The sequence below is a fragment of the Pristis pectinata genome, chromosome 19 (genome assembly GCF_009764475.1).
Source record: "Pristis pectinata isolate sPriPec2 chromosome 19, sPriPec2.1.pri, whole genome shotgun sequence".
NCBI lineage: Eukaryota > Metazoa > Chordata > Chondrichthyes > Rhinopristiformes > Pristidae > Pristis > Pristis pectinata.
The window spans coordinates 42,778,972-42,794,324 of record NC_067423.1 but is presented as its reverse complement, the minus strand read 5'-3'; the positions used below and the strand labels follow the sequence as shown (position 1 = coordinate 42,794,324).

General features: G+C 45.2%; 1 protein-coding gene across 1 annotated transcript in view; it reads right to left on the bottom strand.

Moving 5' to 3' along the window:
- Positions 1-15,058, bottom strand: part of LOC127580588 (cilia- and flagella-associated protein 54) — a 61,329-nt gene extending 46,271 nt beyond the window's left edge. Inside the window, exons 1-3 of the mRNA XM_052034175.1 lie at positions 14,996-15,058; positions 8,961-9,295; positions 1,525-1,630 (exon numbers count right to left, since the gene is read on the bottom strand). Coding sequence (XP_051890135.1) covers positions 1,525-1,630; positions 8,961-9,295; positions 14,996-15,058 — 504 coding nt within the window. The remainder of the gene's footprint in view (positions 1-1,524; positions 1,631-8,960; positions 9,296-14,995) is intronic.
- Between the last annotated feature and the right edge of the window lie 295 nt (positions 15,059-15,353).

Sequence of the window (15,353 nt, the reverse complement as noted above, 5' to 3'; positions counted from 1 at the left end):
CCAAGTACATGAAACACAAGTGTGATAGCATCCAGGTGCAACAAATAATAGGAAGGCGAATAGATTGTTGGGCTTTGCTGTAAGGGTATGGAGTATAAAAGTCAAGAAAATTTGCTACAAATTTCTATGGTGTTGGTGAGAACACACCTGTATTGGACATAGGTTTGCTCTCCATATTTAAAGGAGGACATCCTGCATTGCGGACAGTGCAGAGAAGGTTCACTAGGTTGATTCACTGGATGAAGGCATTGACATACAGTATGAAGTGGGTTTGAGCAGGTCAGGTATAGAAGAATAAGAGATGATGTTTTTGAAACAAACAAGACTCTGAGAGGGATTGACAGGGTACATACTGAGAAAGTGTTTTCCCTGGTGGGATTGTCTAGAGCTAGAAGAATTGTCTTACTCATAAAACAGCAAATAATAAGAGCAGTTTTCCAAAGCAATAACGAGCAAAACAATATAAACCTGCTAATTAAAAGCCAGTATTGACTTCGGATAACAGTTAAGACTGAGATGGAGAAATTTCTTTTTTCAGACGGTTGTGAATCTTACGAATTCTCTCCCCCAGAGAGGTGGAATCATTGAATATATTCAAGGTCGAGATTGGCAGACATTTTGGCTACAGTGGGTACAGCACGTGAGGAGAGAGCAAGAGAGTGGTGTTAAAGCCGAAATTGGATGAGCCATGATTTCACTGAATGGCACGGCAGGCTCAAGAGGCTGACTGGCTTATTCCTGCTCCTTCTTATGTTCTTATGTAAAAGCACATTAAAATTATTGTCAGAAACACTTACTTAACCTGAGCATAAAAAAACACAGTGCTGATTCCTCAGTGGCCTAAAACTTCTATTGTGCTGGAAAAAATAGGCTGAAATCACAACTTGCACGACTGCAACATATAGATTGTTGGTGCAGCCGGTAGACCTGCTGCCTCACAGCTCCAACGTCCTGGGTTCTATCCTGACCACTGGTGCTGTCTGTGTGGAACTTCCACATTCTCCTTGCAACCACGTAGGTTTTCCGTGTACTGAGGTTACCTCCCACAGCCCAAAGATTGACAGGTTAGAGGTTAATCAGCCACTGTAAATTGCCCCTATTGTGTAGGTGAATGGTAGAATCTAAGGAATGCAAAGAGAATACGTCACAGGGAAACTTACTGTGAAATGAGACAGACAGCAGAGGTCCCAATATGGTGTCACATCTTGGGTGCCTGATGGTCAACATAGATTTGGTGGGCCAAAGGGGCTGTTTCTGTGCTATAATGTATGGTTTTATGAGATATCAACTCAAACAACAAGTGAAGCCTCAATTGAATATCTCAGCTGAATGTCCACACCATTGCAATGAAATAACAGGATTTGTATTCAAAACTTTCTGCCATTGTTACATTTAGATTATTGACCAGAAAGTTGGCACATTTAAAGTGGGCAGATATTTGTTTTACACAGTAGCATTATATTCCAAAGAATAAAATTATTTTGTTTTATATTTATTTTATTACTAGAATTCAGGCAAACTTACCTTTAGCTGTACAAGGAAATCTCCAACCATCAGCAACTTTTCTTCAAAATAGTGAACTGGTAAAATTTTTTCATACTTGTTCCAGATGCAAAATAAATCGTTGGCTCTAATAAATTGAAGCAGAACAATACCTCAGTTGATGAGTAGGGATCATATTCAATTGAAGGACAAACAAATACACAGACATTTATGGTACCACAATTAGAAATATTTCATGAAAGCACTCAAGATCTTAGTTGATCTCCTGTGAAATTGTGCACAGGAAGTCAAGATCAAGCATCGTCTGTGAAGTGGGATTTGAGAGTGGAAGATAATTAAACCAGAGCATACAAGGATTTTGTTAATTAATTTCTGGGATCCAGACATCATTGACAAAGCCAGTGTTTCGTGCCCACCTCAAATTACGCTTCAGAGGGTGAATGGTAGTCAGTCACAATAGCATTCGGGGTAAAGGCGGCTTGTTACAGCTGGGAATAGAGTTCTTGAGGAACTGGTCATAAAGAGGGAAATGGGTTACAGGATCAGGATCCAGTCATAGCAAGGATCAGAAATTAGATTAGGTCCTAGATTTGGTCTGGTGGAGTCAGAAGATTGGGCACACAATCAAGAGTAGAGGGTGAATTGGTCAGACGTGACATCCAGCTCATCCAATGTGTGATCAATGTGAGAATGGGCCATTTCCACCCCCTCCCCGAACAAAGAGTAATGAAGACAGCACTGCCTGAAGCCCACCATGATCTGAACAGTTGTTGGGAGGAAACTACTTAGAAGAACAGACTGAAGAATTGAGATGCAAAACTCAGACATTATAGTGTCACAGTAGGCAAAAGGGTGCAATTTCAGCTTGCTGTGTTGATGCAGAAAAACGGACATAAAAGTGTGGCTTTGTAAATGGAAACAACAATGGATGCACAATTTTAAAATATGTTAGAGATGAGTGTAGCATTTTCCCCAAAGACAGCAACCTAGCATCAGTGAGTGGCAGGAGAATCGGGGGAATTAATGGACATGCGAGAGAGAATAAGTTACAAGGAAATAAGAGGGGGAATGGGGGACTGTGCATTGGCTGCAATCTGCACCATTTACAAAATGTACTGCAACGACTTGCCAAAATTTCTCTGACAGCATCTCCCTAACTCAGCAAGAAGGACAACAGGCACTCCAGTCTTGTGAAGGATATGCCTGACCTCTGTGCCACAGAGTGTGCTATTCAGCTGGACCGCGCTGCACTACCCATCCCATGTAGAAAAGTTTCTGCAGATGAACACCTTTAACTACAAGTCAGTTATTCAGCAATCTGCACAGATTGCCCTTCAGGCCTTGTCAGAGAAGGAGACAGTGGACCTTGTCAGCTGGTCCCTGAGCAGACCGTCAAAGTCACTTGACAGAATACCTCATTGCTAAGGGAGGACATAACAGCAGTACTTAGAGACAACATTCTTGGGGGATCGTCCAGTGAGGCCATATGGGTAGAAACAAGAAGGGGAGGGTCACTGTAGTGGGGCTGTATTATAGACCCCCCAACAGTCAGCAGGAACTTGAGGAGCAGATGTGTATAGAAATTGCTGATAGTGGTAAGAATAATAGGGTCATATTAGTGGGAGATTTTAATTTCCCTGGTATTGACTGGATTACCCAGAGTGTTAAGGGGCTAGATGGGGTGGAATTTGTGAAGTTTGTCCAGGAAAGTTTCCCGATTCAACATATAGAGGAGCCCTACTTGGGAGGGTGCAATACTGGACCTTCTCTGAGGGAACAAGGTAGGGCAGGTAACTGAGGTGGCAGTCAGGGAGCACTTTGGCTCGAGTGACCATAATTCTGTTCGTCTTAAAATAGTGATGGAAAAGGATAGGACAGGTCCACAGGTGAGGGTCCTAAACTGGACCAGGGCAAATCTGGGGGGAAATTAGGCAGGATCTAGCAGAGATCGATTGGGTGAGCCTGCGTGAAGGGAAAGGAACAAATGGTAAGTGGGAGGCTTTTAAGAGCGTGATATCAAGAGTCCAGGAGCAGCATGTTCCTGTTAGGGTCAACCTGGCAAGTTTAGGGAACCCTGGCTGATGAGGGATATTGAGGCTCTGGTCAAAAAAAAGGAAGCTTACATTGCGTTTAGGAGGTTGGGGACGAGTGAATCCCTTGATGACTATAAAAAGATTAAGAATACTCTTAAGAGGGAAATCAAGGGGGCAAAGAGAGGATGGATGGACCTGGCAGGTAAGGTTAAGGAAAATCCCAAGAGGTTCGAAAGCTATATAAAGAGTAAAGGGGTGGCAAGAGAGAGAGCAGGTCCCCTCAGAGATCAGCGGTGCCGCTTATGCCTTGAGTTGCAGGAGATGGGTGGGATTTTTAACAAATATTTCTCCTCTGTGTCTACTGAGGAGAAAGTCATGGTTGCTCAAGAGATAAGGGAATCTAGTGGAGATGTTTTAGAGGACATTCGTATTACCAGGGAGGAGGCATTTGCAGTCTTATTGCGCATTACGGTGGATAAATCCCCAGGGCCTGACTGAGTGCATCCTAGGACTTTGTGGAAGGCTGGAGAAGAAATTGCAGAGGCTCTTGCAGAGATTTTTGCTTCTTAGTTAGCTGCTGGTGAAGTTCCCAAAGACTGAAAGGTGGCTAATGTTGTTCTGTTGTTTAAGAAGGGTAGCAAGGACAAGCCAGGGAACTACAGGCCAGTCAGCCTAACATCAGTAGTGAGGAAGTTACTGGAGGATATTCTGAGGGACAGGAACTACCAACATTTGGATAGACAGAGTCTGATTAGGAGGAGTCAGCATGGCTTTGTGCATGAAAAGTCATGCTTGATAAACCTTTTAGAGTTTTTTTGAAGAGGTAACCAATAAGGCAGATGAGGGTAGGGTAGTGGATGTTATCTATTTGGACTTCAGCAAGGCCTTCAACAAGATCCCGCAGGCTGGTCTGGAAGGTTAGGTCCCATGGAATCCAGGGAGAGCTAGTTAGATGGATTCAAAATTGGCTCAGAGGTAAGAAGCAGAGAGTGGTGGTTGAAGGTTGTTTCTTGCAATGGAGGTTGGTGACTAGTGGTGTGCCACAGGGGTCAGTGTCGGGACCCTCGTTATTTGTTATTTATCTAAATGATTTGGACGTGAATGCACAAGGCTTGATCAGTAAGTTTGCAGATGACACAAAATTAGGAGGAGGTGTTGATAGTGAAAAAGGTTATCAAAGATTATAGAGGGATCTTGATCAGTGAGGGAAGTGGGCCGAAGAGTGGCAAATGGATTTCAATACAGATAAGTGTGAGGTGATGCATTTTGGAAAGTCAACCCAGCGTAGGACTTGGACTATGAATAGTAGGGTACTAGGGAGTGTAATAGAACAGAGGGAGCTCGGAGTACAAGTGAATTGTTCATTGAAAGCAGCATCACAGGTAGATAGGCTAGTGAAAAAGGCATTTAGCACACTGGGCTTCAGTCAGGGCACTGAGTATAGGAGTTGGGACATTATGCGTATTGGGGAGGGTTTAAACTAGTATTACAGGGGGATGCAGAAAAACCGAGGGAAGCAATGCAGAGACCAAAGCAAAAGTTAGAGGAGAGAAAAGTAAGAGTGGAGTACAGAAAAGCCAAATGCAAAAGCCACAAAGATTACTAGATTCTAGAAGGACAATGACTGTAAGGGCACTTTATCTGAATGCCCGTAGTATTTAGGCAGAGATGTTTGTGAATTAAATATTCAAGGGTATCAGGTAACACAGAAGGACAGGCAGGAAGGTAAGGGAGGTGGGGTGGCGCTCGTAATTAAGAATGAGTTCAGGGCGATAGTGAGAGATGATACAAGACCTAAGGAACAGAATTTTTTTTTACCATAGAACAGTACAGCACAATACAGGCCCTTCAGCCCACAATGTTGTGCCGACCTTTAAACCTCGCCTAAGACTACCTAACCCCTTCCTCCCACATATCCCCCTATTTTAAATTCCTCCATATGCTTATCTAACAATCTCTTGAACTTGACCAATGTACCTGCCTCCACCGCTACCCCAGGCAGTGCATTCCACGCATCAAACACTCTCTGGGTAAAAAACCTCCCTCTGATATCTCCCTTGAACTTCCCACTTCTAGTTTAACAAAATAAACTTTATTCATAATAAAAGAAACTATATACAATAATAAAAACAGTGCAAACCTTTACATTCATGTCCAGATCAATTCTTAGTGTTACTTTTTATAAAAACCACAGCACCAATGCCACTCGTGTGGCGCCCTGGGGTGATACCCCAATCCCATATTTACAATATTCGAGGGGCTTCCTCACCTGACTGTTGAATCCATCTAGGTAGAGATGAGGAACGGTAAAGAGAAAAAAAAATCACTGGTGGGAGTTGTCTATAGGCCATCACATTACAGTGGCACAGACAATAAACCAAAAAATATCTGATGCATGTAAGAACGGAACAGCAGTTGTTATGGGGGACTTTAAGCTGCATATAGATTGGCTGAATCAAGTTGGTCAAGGCAGTCTTGAGGAAGTCTCCATAAAATGCATCCGTGGTGAGCTGCAGGGATCCGTGCATCACCTGCAACTGTTCACGATATACATACATTAACGATCTGGAAGAGGGGACCAGTGTAGCGTATCTAACTTTGCTGATAACACTAAATTGAGGGCCAAAGCAAATTGTGCCGAGGATGTGGAGAGTCTGCAGAGAGATATAGATAGGTTAAGTGTGTGGACAACGGTCTGGCAGATGGAGTACAATGTCGGTAAATGCGAGGTCATCCACTTTGGAGGGAAAAATAGAAGACCAGATTATTATTTAAATGGTGAAAGATTGCAGCATGCTGTTGTGCAGAGGGACTTGGGAGTGCTTGTGCATGAATCGCAAAAGCTTGGTTTGCAGGTGCAACAGGCTATCAAGAAGGCAAATGGGATGTTGGCCTTCATTGCTGGAGGGATCGAATTCAAGAGCAGGGAGGTTATGCTGCAACTGTACAGGGTACTGGTGAGGCCACACCTGGAGCACTGCATGCAGTTCTGGTCTCCTGACTTGAGGAAAGATGTACTGGCTTTGGAAGTGGTGCAGAGGAGGTTCACCAGGTTGATTCCGGAGATGAAGGGGTAGTCCAAGAGGAAAGATTGAGTCGCCTGGGACTATACTCACTGGAATTCAGAAGAATGAGAGGGGATCTTATAGAAACATATAAAATTATGAAAGGAATAGATAAGATAGAGGCAGGAAAGTTGTTTCCACTGGTAGGTGAGACTAGAACTAGGGGACACGGCCTCAAGATTCGGGGGAGTAGATTTAGGACAGAGAAGAGGAGGAACTGCTTTTCCCAGAGAGTAGTGAATCTGTGGAATTCTCTGCCCAGGGAAGCAATGGAGGCTACTTCATTAAGTATACTTAAGTCACAGTTAGATAGATTTTTGCATCGTAGGGGAATTATGGGGGAAAGGCAGGTAGGTGGATCTGAGTCCATGGCCAGATCAGCCATGATCTTATTGAATGGCGGAGTAGGCTCGACAGGCCAGATGGCCGACTCCTGCTCCTATTTATTGTGTCATTATGCTGCAGTTGTACAAGTCATTGGTGAGGCGGCACTTGGAGTACTGTTTTGGTCACCCTGTTATAGGAAAGACGTGGTTAAACTGGAAAGAATGCAGAAACAATTTATGAAGATGTTGCCAGGACTAGAGGGCCTGAGTTCTTAGGAGAGGTTGGCCAGTCTAGGTCTTTCTTCCTTGGAGTGTAAGAGAATGAGGGGGTGATCTTACAGAGGTTTATAAAATAATGAGGGACATATATAACGTGGATTGTAGCAGTCTTTTCTCCAGGGTAGGGGAGTCTAAAACAAGGGGGCATAGATTTAGGGTGAGAGGGGAAAGATTTAAAAGAGAGCTGAGGGACAACTTTTTCCCACACAGAGAGTGGTGAGTATATGGAACAAGCTGCCAGAGGAAGTGGTTGAAGCAGGTACAATAGTGTCATTTAAGAAGCACATATATAGGTACATGCGGGGGCAGAGCTTAGAGGGATATGGGCCGAACACAGGAAATTGGGACCAGCTGGGTGGGCACTATGGTCGGCATGGACTCATTGGGCCAAAGGGCCTGTATCCGTGCTGTATTGCACTATAACTCTATTTAGGTATGCAAACACCAGTCGTCATGATGTTGAGATTCTATCCGTCCCCAGTACTTCAAAGGATGGATTTGGCCATTTTGTCAGAGAACGTTACTTAATTGGACCATTCTACACCACCTTTCTCTCATAGAACACTTTATCAAGAAGACCTTTGATAACGTCAATCAGGCCCAGTAGGAAAAGGAGACGGTAGATCCAACGGATTAGTTCCCCCAGAAGATCGTCAATGCCTCATCACCAAAGCTTTCAAACAAGTACGAAGACCTTGCTTGATCAGTGGTGCCTTCCTCACCACTGACCAAGCCTTTCATGTATGGTTGGAATATTGGCCACAAAGTCACTAACCACGTCACCCTTGCACCTGAAATGCGACGGTTCTCCATCTTTTTAGAGAATGGATCTTTACCAGGAAGGCCCAAGAAGAGAAGCAGAGGCATTTGTTGAGGTTCATCCCAAACAACTGCGTTGCACTGTACAGGCATTTCCAGGGATACACTCTGAAATAAACATCAGCTGCTGCTGGCAAACCAGCAGCACCTTGAGAGATGCATCTGATATGTCTAAAACTACCTGGTATTCCAAAGCAAGGTGTTGTCCACAACCACGTTGCAAACTGCCAGGCTCAAACGCCCACGACTATGCAAGATACACTCTAGGTAGGCGCAACCTCTGCAAGGGCTCTATGGAAAAAGGCCACAGTGTAAGGGCCCTCCTGCCCACACACAAAATAGTTTAAATCTGTGTTAAAACCCCGTGAGAACCATTTGTTGGAGGGTTGTAAATGAATGATAACCCATGATGTTGTAAATATTGGTTTGTTAACGTGACTGGTTATGAAAATGTTGATTTTTATGTTCTGTTTTTCCACTTTTTTTTAAATAAATGAAAGGTTTGGTTTGAAATTTTGGGGGAAAAAAGCAGACCATCACCTATAGACTCCTTTCCAGGTCCCACACCATTTGGAACTGTCACCAGTCCATCATCACTGGGTGTATCTCCTGGAGCTCTCCGCCAGCAGCACAGGGCAAGCACTTTCACCAGAAGGGCTACAGCGGTTAGAGAAGGCGGCCACTGCTGCCACTGCATACAGGACCCGCTCTTGGACAAAGTGGGATGGCAATAAATGCTGGCACTGCCAGCGACGACCACACGGCACAAATTAAAGCCTCGACCTGTCACGACTGTCTTCAGCTGGGGATAAAACTTAACAGGACGATAAAAGGTAACAGGACAATAAAACTCAACAGGACGATGAAGGACATGCAGGGAAGCGCCCAGGTTGTGAAGGCTGCACAGCAGTAAGAGGAGAGGGTTCCGCCCTTACCCCCTGGTGTGAGCGTCGGCCGACACCGCCTTCTCCATGAAGTCCCTGAAGTCGTTCAGCTCATGCTCCAGCGCCAACACGACGGGATTCTTCTGGTCCAGCTTCCCGTAAAAGGTGGCGGACAGGGGCTCCATGGCGGCCGGGAGTGGGGCTGCGAGCCGGAGCAGGCCCCGGCCCCGGCGGTTGGCACGCCGTTGCTGGGAGACCAGCCGAACGGGCGGGCCCGAAGCTGATTGACGGCTTGGGGCACCGCCCCCCCGGGGGGGATGATTGACGAGCGTGAGCCCCGCCCACAGCTTCACCCCAGGGGTTGAGAGGGGCAAACGCCTCTGGCTCTGTGCAGAGATTAGGGGAGGTGAGGGTGGGCTTGTTCTGGCACGGAATGAAATGACTCCTCAACAAAGTTTTCCTTCTAATTCCAGTTACTGCTGATGTACTGAAGCTACTGGAAGTTTGCTTGCAAACTCTTATTGCCAATGAAGACAAGACACTGCAGAATCAGTCCAAGTGAAGGGTCACAACCCAAAACGTCGACTGTCCACCTCCCTCCACAGATGCTGCCTGGCCCACTGAGTTCCTCCAGTGCTTCTTGTGTTGCTCCAGATTCCAGCATCTGCAGTCTTTTCTATCTGTATCTTTCTCCAGCGTTGCTGTTGCTGGACTGCCAATGCTGTTTTAAAGGTAGCAAGCAGGCTGGAAGTGGGTATTTGGACCGTGGCCTGGTTCCTGCTGCCCGGGATTTCATTGAAGCACACGAAATTCTGACGGGGCTGACAGGGTGTACTTGGGTTCGCGTTTGCTGAGAACCAGGTGTCACAGTCTTCAAGAGTTGACAGAGATGAGAGTTCCTCAAGGTGTGAATCTTTGCACTTCTCCACCTAAGGTAGTTGTTGAGGGAATGAGATATGGGGTTAGTGTGGGAAAATAACGCTGGGGTAAAAGATAGCCATAATCATTGCATGGGTGAGTTGGCACCAGGTGCTAAATCCTGCCTGAAGTTCTTTGTGAGCAACCAACTATAAAGGTTGGGAGCAGAAAGGTCACAATTACTATGCAGTTAGTGTTGCAGCATATAATCTAACAGCTGGGGTACTTCTGGCCGAGGTGGGGTGGAAGATGGATCTTTGCTTTCTGTTATCACTATTCAGTGATCTCCTTGCCAGCATTCTCCTTCCCTCTCTCGCAGCCTCTGTACCCACTCTTACTGTGAATTTCCTACCCCATCCCCCTACTGTTTGTCTCCTTAGCACCCGTCTCCCCACTCACTACCTTTCATTCAACCCACCCTCCCCCCCGCACCCCCCAAATTTTCTGCCTCTGGTTCCCATCCCCCTTGGTGCCTCAGGTTCTCGTGTGGTTTTCCCCCTTTGCCACTTCTATTGTCTCCCCAGCACCTTCCTTTCTCAACTCCGTGACCCCCACCATATCGGTTGCCCCTACAGGGACTCCAGGCCAGAAGAACCCCTGTCAATCAACAAAGGCACTGGGAATGCATCGTCATTGGTCAGAGTCCTGCTCAAGTGGATCACCTGTTTTAAAGCTACTGGCCCTTAATCAAATATTTAGATTTCAGAAATTAAGAGATTGTTTGAATAAAATGAACTATTTTTGCAGAGTTTATAGTGTTTTCTGTGACCTGCATATAATTTGCCAAGCTTGTTTTTTTTAAAGGGGCTTTTTTCAAAACAAAAACACTTCCCCCCCCCACCCCTACTGAAGTTGAGAAGAACACTGAGCCTTCTGTTTAAGATGCATAAGATTCTGAGAGAAATATCAGAGCAGGCAGTGAGAAGCTGTTTTCACCAGCTTGAGATGGACTATGTTCTCGAGGAAAGAGGTCAGGTTTTTTTCAAGAACAGTGATGCAGGGAAGTTTCTCCAGCTCAGAGGAGTGTCAATTCTCAGTCACTGAGTACATCCAAGGCTGAGATCGACAGACTCATTTATGGTGTTAAGGGAATTTGAGAATAAGGGGCTCTTGGAGGAAAGTAGAGCTTAGGCATGAATGTCAGAACAGGCTTGGAGAGGTTGGATCACCGTTTCCTGCCTCTGTTTCTCATGTTCTTATTGTATCAATTCCTCTTTAATAATGTGTAGTGAAGTTGGTTACAAAGAGAAATAAACATTTTAAAAGTTTAATGGGATGAGGATTCAGTAGTACTCACCTACAGACTGCCTTGCTGCTTTCACAGACACAAATACAGGTACTCTATTGAACAATATAAAGCAACAAACATTTGTGTGTCCTCCCTGAACCATAGCAACAGTACTTACACAGAGAAGTCATGGGTGGGGCACACTGGCACAGCAGGTGGTGCTGTTGCCTCACCGCTCCAGCAACCCAAGTTCCATCCTGACTTCAGGTGCTGTCTGTGTGGAATGTTCACATTCTCCCAGTGACTGCCTGGGTTTCCCTCGGGTACTCTGGTTTTCTCCCACGTCCCAAAGATGTGCCGGGTATGCGAGTTAACTCGCTACTGTAAGTTACTCCTGAGTGTAGGTGGGTGCAGAATGATCAGGGATAGTTGTTAGGTATGTGAAAGAGAATAGGTTACAGGAAAAATAAGTGGGGAAGTGGGACTGATAGGAATGCTGTTGTAAGACAAGTTCTTTAAGGTTTCAAAGGGCAAGGACTCTGGACACAGTCTTTGGAGTAAGAAAATGATTTATTCACAAAGACAAACGCGGGACAGAATGAATAGGAACGGATGCACACTTACACACGGGTGATCACGAACATGGGGGTGATCGCAACGAGGGTGAGATGCGCGCACACACACACCCCAAACTGGTTACAAATGATCAAGGAAGAAACAATACAATGCCTGACTCTCCTGACTCAGTGCAAACATCGGCTCTATGCTCCCGGGAATCTACTAAGGATGCTCCTAACCCTTGTGGAAGTGCACACTCTCACCAATGGTCTATTCAGCGTTGTTTCACGATTCCTGGAGCAATCAAAAGAGAGCGAACCACGCACATGTGGCATTCTTTATAATGCTGGAGGGCCGGGTGGTCCAGCCCAGGTAATTCAAACAATCCAATGATTCAAGGCCAGGTACAAAGGTGCGTACAGGAGCCGATGGTCAAGGGTGTGCACTAATGGGTGGGTGGAGCCAGACCTTGATTGACAGGGGTGTGGCTTTCGACCATGTGCTCAATGGTGTCACGACAGCCATGACCCTTCGCAATACTAATGCTGATAGAGCCCACATGGATGCAATGGGCTGAATGGCCTCCTATGTCATAATATGAAATATATTTACACTTATGCTTTTATTCTTTTGCATTTTTCAGGATAAGGGTACTCTCACAATGCTGTTGGAGAGATAGTTCCTCAGACCCAGCAACAATGAAGAACCGGCAAAATGTTTTTTTAAGGCAGGATAGTGGTCGACTGGAGTGGAACTTCTGCTCTCATTCCTTTTCCTCCTGAACAGAGCAACAACAGAATTCCTCTGATCCATACCTTCAAACTTGGAATCAATGAGCAGGCTGTTAGACAGAAGGTGACATTGGATATTGCTATTGACAGCACTTTCCATAACCTTACAGATGATTGAGAGTTGACTGATTGGGTGGCAATTAGCTGGAGTGAATTTGTCCCTCCAACTGCTTGAGACAGAGCATACTGTACATGGGCAACTTTTCACATTGTTGGCACGATGCCAGTATTGTAACTATATTGAAACAGCTTGGCCAGATTGAAATTGGTTTGTTATTGTCACATGTACTGAGGTACAGTAAAAAAACTTGTCTTGCATACCATTCATACAGATCAATTTATTACACAGTGCACTGAGGTAGTACAAAGTAAAACAATACAGAATGCAGAATAAAGTGCAACAGTTACAGGGGAAGTGCAGTGCAGGTAGACAATAAGGTGCAAAGTCATAACGAGATAGATTGAGAGGTCAAGAGTCCATTTTATCGTACAAGGGAGCCATTCAATAGTCTTAAAACAGTGGGTTAGAAACTGTCAAGGCTGGTACTGGTGCTCAAGTCTTCAGTGCTGCCAAGTTGTTGAATAATCCAATAGACCACTGCATCCAGTGCTGCCAGCCATTTCTTGGCTGAAGGCAGATGGGACTCTCAGGAGGAAGATCAGGGGAATCACCAGCTTCCAGCTGAATATAGTTGCCAATGCTTCAGCCTTCTGTACTCACATGCCGGGCCTACAATCACTGAGGATGGGAATGGTTATCCATCTTCCTCCTCCTATTCACTCTTTAATAGTCCATCATAATAAAAAGAGAAAATGCTGGAAACACTCAGCAGGGAAGTTAATGTTTTGGAATCAGGACCCCTCAACAGAACCGGGAAAGAGGAAAACAAGTTGGTTCAGTTTTCAAAAGCAGAAAGGGTGATGGAGGGATGGGTAGAAGTCAGCATGTTGGACAGATCTCTGATAGGCTGAGTCCAAATGGGTACAGTTACAAGCATATAGTGCTCCTTTTTCTGTGTAATGTGTAGTTAAACCAGCCACCACCGGGGACACACTTCCTTCCCCCTCCCTTTCTTCATTTTGAAGGAACCGCTCCCTTCATGACTCCCTGGTCTGTTGTTCTGACTCACCACTGCTTCCCATCTTATGGCACTTTCCATTACAGAAAGCATCCTGTCTGGATGCATCACGGCTTGGTACGGTAACTGCCCAGGACTGCAAGAAACTGCAGAGAGTTGTGGACACAGCCCAGCGCATCACGGACACCAGCCTCCCGTCCTTGGACTCTGTCTTTACCTCTCGTTGTCTTGGTGAAGCAGCCAGCATAATCAAAGACCCCACCCACCCAGGACATTCTCTCTTCTCTCCTCTGCCATCAAGTAGAAGATACAGGACCCTCCGGGCATGTACCACCAGGCTCAAGGACAGCTTCTATCCCACGGTGATAAGACTATTAAATGGTTCCCTTATAGATGAGATGGACTCTGACCTCATGATCTACCTTGTTGTGACCTTGCACCTTATTGTCTACCTGCACTGCACTTTCTCCGTAGCTGTGACACTTTACTCTGCACTGTTATTGTTTTTACCTGTACTACATCAATGCACTCTGTACTAACTCAATGTAGCTGCACTGTGTAACGAATTGACCTGTACGATCGGTATGCAAGACAAGTTTTTCCACTGTACCTCGGTACAAGTGACAATAATAAACCAATACCAATACCAACCACAAGAGATGCAAATGTGCCCGTTTTCCTTCCAACCATCCAAGGATTCAAACAGTCTTTCCACGTGAAACAGTGAGTGATTTGCACTATTTGGTGTTCACAAAATGGTCTTCTAAACACTGGAGAAAATAGATTGGGTGATTGCTTTACAATGTACCTGCACTCAGTTTGCAGGTGTGGCCCTGAACACTCAGTTGTCTGTCACTTTAATTTCATATCCCATCCCATCCCACTCCTACTCCAACCTTCCTGTTTGTGGTCTCCTGCATTGTTACAACCAGGCCCTACACAAGCTCAAGGAACACCATCTCATCTTCTGTCAGGGCACAATGCAGCTCCAAGACTCAATATCAAATTCTTCAACTTTAGATAACTCACTCTCTCTTTGTTTGCATGAGAAATGGCCATTTTTGCCTGCCATCGTTTTCCCTTTACATCTGATCTGGCCTGCCGGTCATACCCAGTAGCCCAGACCGTGCAACACTCCACAGACAATACAACATTAGCAACATATTACACCATCAATGAAGCTTAATCTGATGTAAACTGCCCCATAGAAGACATATTATATCATATATACCCTTGTTCCACTCACCATCCTCCCCCACCTTCTCTGCTACCTCGACTAACTTGTTTTTCTCTGTCAGTTCTGACAAAGTGTCCCGGACTTGAAACGTTAATTGTTTCTCTTTCCACAGATGTTGCCTGATCTGCTGAGTTTATTCCAGCATTCTCTCTATTTTTCATGGACAGGATGGGGGCATTAGTTCAGTTTAGGAGGACATTAAGTTTGAATTCAGCTCACAATTCTGCCCTGATGCCCATTGACTTCAGTTTTACTAGGGATCCTTGATGTCATACTTGGCCAAATGCCAGCTTCATGTCAAGTGCAGTTACTCTCTCCTCACCCCCGGAATTTGTCATCGTACCTGCAGGAAGAGTGGTTAACGGTACCTGCATTAACAGGGCTGACCGGTCGTGGAGATAGTTTGTGCTAAAAATCTGGAAAGTAATCAGAAGTTTAACATTTCAGCATATCTTGAGAAAAGCAAAGACCCTCTAAAAGTACAAGCTGAACATGACCTATGAATAGGTCTATAATAGTCACAATATAGTCATGAATATAGACTCCAAATAATAAGAGGCTACAGAGTTATAATGCATTAGGAAGAATACTTTACTTAACCACACAATAGGGCTGCAATTGGAAACCTTACAG